The 11,318-nt window shown below is 41.5% G+C and overlaps 1 protein-coding gene across 2 annotated transcripts; it reads left to right on the top strand.

Annotated features, from left to right (window-relative positions):
• Positions 1 to 2,835: 2,835 nt before the first annotated feature.
• lrrc28 (leucine rich repeat containing 28) lies at positions 2,836 to 8,386 on the top strand. Of its 2 annotated transcripts, none has more exons than XM_080885505.1 (10): positions 2,836 to 2,894; positions 3,318 to 3,558; positions 3,655 to 3,695; positions 3,924 to 3,961; positions 4,044 to 4,181; positions 5,758 to 5,964; positions 6,057 to 6,159; positions 6,555 to 6,739; positions 6,842 to 7,001; positions 7,087 to 8,386. In XM_080885505.1, the coding sequence occupies exons 2-10, from the start codon at positions 3,391 to 3,393 to the stop codon at positions 7,154 to 7,156; spliced, it is 1,110 nt and encodes a 369-aa protein (XP_080741631.1). In that variant the 5' UTR covers positions 2,836 to 2,894; positions 3,318 to 3,390; the 3' UTR covers positions 7,157 to 8,386. The 2 variants fall into 2 exon arrangements, with proteins under 2 accessions (XP_080741631.1, XP_080741630.1); XM_080885504.1 differs by having other exon boundaries at positions 2,844 to 3,027.
• Positions 8,387 to 11,318: the final 2,932 nt, after the last annotated feature.

Below are 11,318 nucleotides of genomic sequence, written 5' to 3'. Positions count from 1 at the left end.
GGACACTACAACAATTCAGACTCCTGACACATGTGGCAGGGCCTGCAACACATTAGTGATTTCCAGCTGCAACACGCTACCAGATGAGCTGAGTTCTACGCTCGCTTCGACACTCTCAACACCAACCGATACAGAGGGATTCTACCAGCAGGGGCAGCACAGAGCTCTTCACTCACTGTGACTTCGACTGAGGTATGCAAGGTTCTGAGGAGGATTAACCCGCGACAGTGACTGACTTTGAGGGTGTGCTCTTCAGAGCTGGCTGAGGTGTTTACAGACATTTTCAACTTGTCCCTCACCCAATCAGCTGTGCCCACATGCTTCATGTCTACCACTATAGTGTCCCTCCCCAAGAAAAACAACATAACCTGATTGAATGACTATCGCCCCATCGCACTCACTTCAATTGTAATGAACTGTTTTGAGAAGATAGTCATGTCCCATATCAAAGCAGACATCCCGGATACATTAGACCCTCTGCAATTTGCATATCAGCGCAATCGTACTACTGAGGACGCAGTTAATGCAGCCATCCACACAGCCCCTTTCACACCTCAAAAATAAGGACACCTATGTTCAAATGCTGTTTATAGACTACAGCTCAGCATTCAACACCGTCATCCCAAGCAGACTGGTGGAAAAGCTCTTCACTCTTGAACTGACACCCCCGTCAGTCAGAGTTGGTATCAGGACAACAGGTACAAAGATAGTGAGCACAGGGACTCCCCAAGGCTGTGTGCTCAGTCCACTCCTGTACACCTTCTTCACCTATGACTGTGTTCCTGCACAGGTATACACTACATAATAGAACTGTATTTACCCCTAACCTGTAAATTTGCAATTTTTGTACAGATCTCTGCATATACACCTTAATATTGCATACTCCATATATATTATCACTGTGACAGTGTTGCAACTACTTTCACTTTAAATTCTGTTAACACCCACATATAAGCTACAAGATTTACAAAGCACTGTTTTACTTATTATTACTTTCTTTTAGTTGTGTGAAGGGAACCCACAAAGTAAGAATTTATCAGTCCCATTTATTAGTATTAATTCAGATATGTCCCTCTGAGGAACAGCTGGACTGGATGGTGAATTTTTGTTTTTATGGGCCAATGTTTGTTTGTTTGTTTGTTTTTGTAACGGTATAAACAATGAAAGGTGGGGGATTGGCCAATTGGTAACAGTTGACTCTGGGCTGGACCAATTACAGCCAAGGAGGTTGGATGCATCCTCCTCCTTGCTTGAGTAACGGCTCTCAAAGCAGTCTTATCAAAGGCAAACAGAAGAAAATGGTATTGAGGTATCCGTATTGAGGTTAAAAGGGACGCGATTTGATCTGTACTTCAGCTAGAATGAAAAAAAGACACAAAGCTGGAGTTATTCTGTGTCTTTGCTGCACAACTGCCTCTTCTTCTCTCATTCTCCCCCCCTCCCTCTCCTGTTGCTACTTCAATCATGGAACTGATCAATGATCAGCTAATTGGCTTTTCTGAAGCAAGTCTCATCTCTCTTGTTTGTTTATCACCCACTTTGCGCCAGAAAGAGGAAACCAGCAGATGTCGCGCTAAACAACAGCAGCACGTTTAAGCTTGATCAGCTGATGTTAGAATTTATTTAATATTACTTTCTAGTTTCAGCGGATGTTTGCTGGAGCCACAGCTGTAAAAGCTGCTGGTCATGATATCTGTTTGGATATGTGGTGAGAGGGAAACATGAAGATGAAACCAGGAGATGTCCTTAGTGAATCATCAGAGCTGAACAGGTGATGGAGAAACAGGTTTACCTTTTAGGTGACATGAAGGAGTTGAAGGAAAGTTATGAACTGTTTCTGAGAGACAAATAACAAAATAAATCATTTTCTAAGTAGCTGACAGCTGGTAACTGTGCAGGGGCGGGTCTAGCAAGGTTTTGCCAGGGTAGCCAGTAGGGGACAAGGAAAGGGGGGCACAAAGAAATACTTTTCTTTCTTATTCTCATTTAAAATGTCTAGCTTTTGATAAATAATTATCTGAATCTTACAACCAAAGTTTTTATCTGGTGTAAAATGTATAGAATTCATACATACATACCAACAAGACAGTGTACATTACTGTCACAACAGCGTTTCTTTTCATTCAAAGGCTTTATGGCTTTTCCTATAATACCTCGTGGGGCGGTCTCTAGTCAAAATGCCTCTGCCGATTTTTTGTCCCAGTCCAGCCCTGATAAAAAATCACCCCTGATATTCCTCTCCATCCACTCTGCCCTACCTGCACTCTCCTTTACCTTTCTTGTGCACAGACCATTGCTTTGGACGGTTTACCCCAAGTATTTAAAGTCATCAGCTTTCACTTTCTCTGCTCCTTGCAGTTTCACCATTACAGCTGTGTCCCTCTCATTCACACCTATACCTCATAGCTGTCTTCCTGTCCTCATTTATGTACTGCAACCCTCTCACATACTTCTCTGCCACTCCTGATAACCTCGTGTAGTACCACTGTTTCTGTCTTAGCACCCTATCATATGCTTTCTCTCGATCCACAAAGACGCAGTGCAACCTTCTCTATACTTTTCCACCAACAGTCTCAAAAGTCTTTTTCTCCTTCTTTAGTGTTCAGCCTCATATACAAGTCGGTATAAGCTACAATTCATATATATTATATCTATTATATCTTCAATGTACTAATAACTTGAGAACAAAAATGTTTATCCTGAAATATTTACATGTTTGGACTACAGTTCCATAGAGCCCATTCTTTTTGTGTCATCTCGCGAGAAAACGGAAATAGAAATACACGAATGACCTGAAGCGGGCAGTAACGCCCCTTCGCTCCGTCTAGTCCGCCGAAAACTTCCCCACAGGAAGAAGACGACGAAGAAGGAGTTAGCCTTGACGTCTGGCCGTGGTTGGTTGTTGTTGTTTAGCAACCATTTGCTAGTTAACGGGTAGTTTACCTTTGACATCGTATATGGCGCATTAAGCTGGTTATGAGTATATGTGAGGTTTAAAGGGGATTAAAATGGCCCTGCAAAGCTGAGGTAAACTACAGTTTTCATGTTATTGGACAGTAGCAGCCTGTTAGCTGTCATGCTAATAGTTTAAAACAACAGATATTACTACTTATTATGTTTTCTTGTGTGTCATTTGGCGTCTAATTTTGTCTAATATTAAATGAACTAACAGGTTCCTACTTTATGCAACCGTGAGCCATTAACTGTAGTTGCACATCACACGAAAACCCCCTGTTAATGTGGTCTGGGTCCACCTCATGTCGCCATTGCAGCTTGGAATATCTGTCAGGACGTCTGCTCATGTGTTTGTCTGTCAGGATCCAGTGATGCCATAGAGGTAGGAGGCACTGCCAGGGCTCCTCCACCGGAGGACGAGAGGTCTCCTTAGCAATGGCAACCGAACTTCATGAGACCATATTCATGGCCAAGCAGGAGCGCCACAAAAACCTGTTTCTTAACTACAAAAACCTGAACATTTTCCCCGTGGAGCTGCTGAAAGATGAAGGCCTGCAGTTTCTGGAGAGACTTTACATGAAGAGAAACTCACTCACTACACTGGTATCCACACAGTGCATTTTCATTTTACCATATGAGACACTTATGAAACCCAAAGAAAATTTCTAACTACTTCTGCTTTTGCTCTGTCTTTATCAGCCTGACAATCTTGCTCAAAAGCTCCCAAATCTCATTGAACTGTAAGTATTTTGCTAAACTAAGTTTTGTTTTATAAATGATGACAACAGAGAGTTGACACATGCTGTCGGAGATTGATGGTGTGTTTTGTGTTTATCAAGAGGTTTCTAGTGAAGTTAACCACCAGATGTTGCATCACTAAATGAGATTAACTGTCTCTCACATTTAGGTGTTTTCAGCAGCAAACACCAGAGCTGTAATTGTCTTACTTGTCTGCTTGTACATTTCAGGTATTTGCACTCAAACAATTTGGTCATTATTCCCGAGGGTAAGCACATTGTCCAGTACAATAATATTAATAACAGTGTTTAATTCACTTGTTTGAATATTAAGATTGGTTTCATTCCCAGCTATTGGAAACTTGGCCAGACTGCAGTCGTTAGACCTGAGCAATAATGCCCTGCAGGTTCTCTGTCCAGAGATCGGCAGATTGAGGTCTTTGCGGCACCTGAGACTGTCCAATAACCAGCTCAAATGCCTTCCTCCAGGTAAGACACAACAGTTGTCTGTCTTGTTTTTAGATTTCCTTTTAGAGGCTTAAATTATTTTACATTATCTTATATTAGCCTGAGTCCTTTATTCAGGGGCATCGGTTTAAGTACAGCTACCTAGACCAGTGGTTTGTCTTGGAGCAAGTCCAGATGTTCCTTCTGATTTTGTGCCAACCATACACTGCAGCAGCACAAACTGAATGCTTAATGTTTGCGAAATCTGATACAAACCAGAATTTAACCCCTGCCCCTCCCCCACAACAAACGTTATACTTACACTATGCATTGGCAACATTTTTATATCATTAGGACCTAATTAAATGAGATCATTGAACAAAATGTGCTTATTCACATTATAGAAAACCAAGAAAAGCTTAAAAAAAACTGTGCTTAGCTGTGTCTTTATGAGCACAGAGAAGGAGGATGTCCGCTGGAAACTGTCATAAAATTCTACTCTGTACTCGTGTCAGTGCAACAACACGATTGGCTAATGTATTCATGTTTGAACTCTTGATTGTCACTTGTCTTACATAAAAGCTTCAAAACAAAACACTAGTGGAATAAAATCGTTTACTCTGAAATATTACAAAAAAAGAGCAAAACATGTACAACATACGTGTATTGGTAATGCTTTTACCTGCTTCAGCAATTTCTCTGTAAGAGTAAGACTTATATTTCATGTTTGGCATAAAATCACTTTGAACTGTTGCTTTTTTTCCCAGCGTGTTTGGTTTTCCCGACTTGTAAATATTTTAATTGCCAGCAGAGAGCAGCAGAGCTCTACCTGAGAGAAAAGTTGTTTTAATTTTTTTTTAAACACAGATTATCGAGGCGCATGTAAGTAGTGTAGCTGAAGCTGAAGGGAGGTTGTGCAATTTCATATACTTTAAAATAAATAAAAATAGTTACCTTCCGTGGATTTTGTCAATAACTTGAAACCATTAGATTATTATTTGTTGTGCCCATAGTCAAATTCTCAGTAACGCCTGTTTTCTTTTTGCCATGGTTCTTGATTTACCAGGAATGTTTCCTGAACTTAGTGACAACACCAACAATTTCTTTTTCGAGTCTCACAATTTCTGTTGACTGAATTTCATCCTAACTATGAGACAGTGTGTGCAAAATAAAAATAGTAGTGATGAGAAACAGTGCTTCCAGCCCTATATCAAAGTATACTTAACCAAAACCAGAGAGTATATTCAGTTACAGCTGTGGTTCGAAAATAATATAATCATTTGACTGTGCTGCTGTTCTTTTTGCAGTGATGCTCTCGTTTTGCTTTAGAAATCCCACAGGCTCCTGCCTCCTTCTAAGAGGAGGGTATAATGGGCTTACATCAGCTTTAGCCAAGATGATGAAAAAAAGACCTGTCAACAAAGATGTTATGTCTAGTTGAGATGTTTGGAAACCCTTTGGTTTTAAGGCATCCAGCGAGGAACAACAAATACAAATCAAATTTCTGATAAAAGTTTGACAAAACTGGGATTTTCTTTTTTCTTTTTTTCATTCAAATAATAAAGTTTTGCAGCTTTATCTGAGATTTACGTCTCTCACATATTTGTGACACCTGCAGAGATTGGTGATCTGCAGGACTTGGAGACGCTTGACGTGTCGATGAATCAGCTGATGTCTCTACCGGACCGACTGCATCGCTGTCTCTCACTACAGAATCTGACAGCGGACCACAACCTGCTGAGCCACGTTCCCCGGCAGCTCTGCTGGCTCCACCGCCTTAACCAGCTCTCTATGGCAGCTAACCGGCTGACTTTCCTACCACTGGGTCGGTGAATCCTCTTCTCTGTCCCTCCGTTATTTGCTCTAGTGGTGACAATAAAATGAGCGAGGTGGTGTTGAAATCTTTGTGTGTTTCAGATCTGGGCAGATCACGGGAGATGCAGTTTGTGTTTGTTGACAACAACGTGGACCTGAAAGGACTACCGTCCTACTTGTACAACAAAGTTATCGGCTGCAGCGGGTAATACACCATCCCAACAGCTCAACAGATACAGTTTAAGACAACTGATAAAGGTCATTGCTGATAAGCAGAGTGAAAAAGAAATGCAATTCCATGATGTTGGATATAAGTTAGCCAGAAAATTAACTGGTATTTAGCCCACAGACTGTTGGAAAAGTGTAAATACTAAATGTATATAGAATGTGGCTGGTTGGGACAAGAGCGAGGTGGTAAGTATTATCCTCTGCATAGTGGTGAAACTGTCTTAACATATCATCTTAAGATCTGCACATGTGAGGGGAGGATACTGATATACGTCTTGTATAAAATAAAGGTGGTTTGTAGCATCTTTACTAAATACAACTGCAGACTTAATGGGCTGCATACTTGTGTTTGTGTGTGTTGTTGTCCTGCAGATGTGGCTTATCTGCTCAAGCGCTGGAGGGTGGACTTGGTGAAATGCTGGGTGAGGAATTAAGTGAAGCCTTGGTTGGCCTGCCAGCTGAAGTGAAGGTGGTGGGCTCAGAGACAGAACATGTTGTTCCCCTGGAGGAGCTGGCTATGAGGACGCTGCACCGCATCTACCACCGCCGCCCAACAGGTGAGCAGACACTGTTCACTCTTAAGTTAGAAAACACCTGCTGGTTATAATTTAATAATTTCAAACTTTAACGGCACCTTTTTTGTTTACTGCTGTTTTTAGAGCTCAGCTTGCTGCCTCCCATCACCCTCCCAAAGAGCCTGCGGGATCTGTTGCAGTTCCCCCTCGGTCACTGTCACCGATGCAGCCAAGCCATGTTCACGATCATCTACCCCAAACTCTTCCCCCTCCGTGACACCGCCCTGGCAGGAGTGCACCGCAGGTCAGGCAAACACACCGTCTTTTTTAGTTTCCCCCTGAAGAAGGATTTAACATGCATACTTACGTCCTTCTCCTCTCCTGTTCAGGACCACTGTGAGTTTCGTAGCCTACTGCTGCTCCAGTCACTGCCTCCGAACCTTTGACCTCCAGGGGTGATCTCATTTCCTTCTCTCTCCCCTCCCCCACTCACACACTGACATATAACATCAGCTGTGGATCTTGAATGTCTGTGGCTCGCTACTTGATAAAGAACCTGACAGAAGCAGCGTATGCAGATGTTTGGTAGGTCAGATGATGAACACAAAGCTCAACATTTCAGAGCTTTGCATTCCTGTTTGTGTGGGGGGGAGGTCAGCAGCAGTGCACAGTAGTGCTCATTAAATGGTAACTACCCACTCATAACTGGGCACTTTTAAGAACAAACACTTTCATCTTTGTGGAATAAGATGTTTTTTTCCACTGAAGCTTTTTGCAGCAGACTCATTGATTGCAGAGTGATCTTTGAGGTGTTAACATTTGTAGCATGCTTTTGTTTTTATGATAACCGAAGAATATTTGAAGGTTTGTGAGTTCAAAGAATGTTTATCAGTTTGATGTGTGTTAATTTCAGAAGAAATTAAAGTGAATGTCTAAAATAGAAAATCTACATTTGAGACAACATACTGCATGAAGTCATGTTCTTAGTCACAGTTTTTGTGAACTCTAAGACCTACTAAAGACAATGAGCCAAGGATTCATGTTAGGGCTGTCACGATATCAGACTTAAACTTCATCATTATAATATTGTAATATGAGTGGTTGAAAAAGAAACTTCTGTACTTATGCTTTCAGTCAGATTCATTAACTTTGTTTATTGGCCAGTTAATTAAACTCAAAATTCGTAGACATGGCGAGAGATGCTATGATGCTTAACCCTACAAAAGCATACAAAACAAAGTTTTTTCATATTGTGCATTGACACAATATTTACATTTCATTTTTAAATATCAGGATTTTCAATACATGTAATCGTGACACCTCTAACTCGCATTTATTTGACAGGTTATGAGAAAGTTTGTTATATTCTATATCAGCTTTTAAGATTTGACCGTTTTATATGTTAACAGCAATGTCTTTTTGTCATAACAAGAATTATAATAACACACTCTGTGTTTAAAAAAAAAAAATACACAAACCAAAAAGTCAGATTTTCACACTTTTTAGGGTTTAAAGGACACAGACTGTCTGCCTGAAGAAAAAGAGAGATTTAAACACAAGCAGCGCTGTGTGTTTCTCTTGTTGAACTGATATGTGTGTGTGTGTGTAATGTTTATTACCATATTGTACAGTTCTAATTTATCATTTGTTTTGTTTGGCAGTAAATATTGACTGATGTTTGACTTTGAATTTGTGTTTTTCTTACAAAAGAGAGTTCATCATAACAGTTGTCCATAAAGAAAACTGCAGAGAGGACAGAAGCATCTATTATCAGATCCATTACATAAAGTTCTGAAATGTCTGAGAAAACACAGCTTTTAATGTGACTCAGGTCTGAAGCTTGTGAGAATCATGTCAGTCTTACAATATGTTGTTAAAGCCACAACAGAAAACATGCCGTAGTCGCCTTTTGACTGTACCCATGTAAGCACCAACCTCTGCACCACCATGCCGTTCTCCTTTACAACAATAACTCACAGGTCTGGAGATCTGGGAAAAAGAAATAGAAAGAAGTAGCCTTGGGTCAGCCACACAATCGCCAGAACCCAGAACCTCCCTCCCTAAACTAATTACGTAATTTGAACTAAGCTAACAAGTAAAAGTGAAAAACAGACACTAGGAGAAGATACGAGAATGAGAATTGTTATTTGTAATAAAGCACTTCACTTAGTTTGTTTCTTAGTTTCGTTTGTAGTGGAAGACTTCAGTCTATAAAACGACACAGGTTTAGATTTTATTTATTTTTTGTTCTCTTTCATGTGACTGATGCCTTACAGATGATTGAAATTGCTGCCCAGATCACCCAAAACACTTTCCACTTGAAAGTTTTCAAACATGAACACGTTCAAATCTTCTGTTTTCCCTCTCTTTGCATTTCACAACTAAGAGTGCATGTTTTTTTCTTTTTTTGTTAGAGTTAAAGTTCAGCTGCTTGGCTTTAACAGTTGTTTGTGTCAGTAGGTCAGGAGAGTCGAGCTCTTTGGCTCCCCATTATGTGGGATATAAAAAACATCCGGCCAACAGGAAGGTCTTGTGCCAGTTAGCCTCGAGCCAAGCATGCCAGGGGAGCTTTGCTTAACTCCTGAGTCAGACTTTTATTTTCCTTATTTATTCCTCTGATATACCAGCTATCCCCCGCTGAACATGCTAGCAGCATACCCCGCCTTTCATTTCTTATTTTCTTTATCGTTTGCATTTTTTGCAATGAGTCCATCTGTAGCTGCTGCATAATAACAGAGGGTTGTTGAGAGGAAAGCGGAGCAGCTCCATTACCTGGATCGATGACATGTTCAGACAGATGTGATACCATGATCCTCTCTGACTGGTGCTTCAGCTTTCTGCCCTCCCTCTGGGACTATTCCATCTCAGCTGCCTGCACATAGGAAATATCACTCGTCCATACTTTATGCTCACATAAAGACACAGGCAAAGCAAAGCCTCATGAATTTGTACATAAACACAGCACTGCAGGAACACATGACGAGAAAGTCATCAGTGCAAATTGAACATGTGAGCTCAGATGAATCTGAAGGAAACCTACATTTAAAAGGAGGATTAACCCCCCCAAAAAAGATTGCGAATCCTTGTGCAGATGGACTGGTGTTGTGAGAAGTCAAGATTTCTCAGATGGTGTTTTCAGAGCCTGATGTGGTATGTTCACATGAAGTAAGAAAAAACCTACTATCTACTTTCTTAACCCACATTACAGTGGGGCAAAAAAGTATTTAGTCAGCCACCGATTGTGCAAGTTCCCCCACCTAAAATGATGACAGAGGTCAGTAATTTGCACCAGAGGTACACTTCAACTGTGAGAGACAGAATGTGAAAAAAAAATCCATGAATTCACATGGTAGGATTTGTAAAGAATTTATTCGTAAATCAGGGTGGAAAATAAGTATTTGGTCAATAACAAAAATACAACTCAATACTTTGTAACATAACCTTTGTTGGCAATAACAGAGGTCAAACGTTTACTATAGGTCTTTACCAGGTTTGCACACACACAGTAGCTGGTATTTTGGCCCATTCCTCCATGCAGATCTTCTCGAGAGCAGTGATGTTTTGGGGCTGTCGCCGAGCAACACGGACTTTCAACTCCCGCCACAGATTTTCTATGGGGTTGAGGTCTGGAGACTGGCTAGGCCACTCCAGGACTTTCAAATGCTTCTTACGGAGCCACTCCTTTGTTGCCCGGGCGGTGTGTTTTGGATCATTGTCATGTTGGGAGACCCAGCCTCGTTTCATCTTCAAAGTTCTCACTGATGGAAGGAGGTTTTGGCTCAAAATCTCACGATACATGGCCCCATTTATTCTGTCCTTAACACGGATCAGTCGTCCTGTCCCCTTGGCAGAAAAACAGCCCCATAGCATGATGTTTCCACCCCCATGCTTCACAGTAGGTATGGTGTTCTTGGGATGCAACTCAGTATTCTTCTTCCTCCAAACACGACGAGTTGAGTTTATACCAAAAAGTTCTACTTTGGTTTCATCTGACCACATGACATTCTCCCAATCCTCTGCTGTATCATCCATGTGCTCTCTGGCAAACTTCAGACGGGCCTGGACATGCACTGGCTTCAGCAGCGGAACACGTCTGGCACTGCGGGATTTGATTCCCTGCCGTTGTAGTGTGTTACTGATGGTGACCTTTGTTACTTTGGTCCCAGCTCTCTGCAGGTCATTCACCAGGTCCCCCCGTGTGGTTCTGGGATCTTTGCTCAACGTTCTCATGATCATTTTGACCCCACGGGATGAGATCTTGCGTGGAGCCCCAGATCGAGGGAGATTATCAGTGGTCTTGTATGTCTTCCATTTTCTGATGATTGCTCCCACAGTTGATTTTTTCACACCAAGCTGCTTGCCTATTGTAGATTCACTCTTCCCAGTCTGGTGCAGGTCTACAATACTTTTCCTGGTGTCCTTCGAAAGCTCTTTGGTCTTGGCCATGGCGGAGTTTGGAGTCTGACTGTTTGAGGCTGTGGACAGGTGTCTTTTATACAGATGATGAGTTCAAACAGGTGCCATTCATACAGGTAACGAATGGGGGACAGAAAAGCTTCTTACAGAAGACGTTACAGGTCTGTGAGAGCCAGAGATTTTCCTTGTTTGAGGTGACCAAATA

The sequence above is a fragment of the Rhamphochromis sp. 'chilingali' genome, assembly GCF_963969265.1.
Source record: "Rhamphochromis sp. 'chilingali' genome assembly, chromosome: 6".
Classification (NCBI taxonomy): domain Eukaryota; kingdom Metazoa; phylum Chordata; class Actinopteri; order Cichliformes; family Cichlidae; genus Rhamphochromis; species Rhamphochromis sp. 'chilingali'.
The sequence above is the reverse complement of the archived record's forward strand: the minus strand, read 5'-3'. Positions and strand labels throughout refer to the sequence as shown.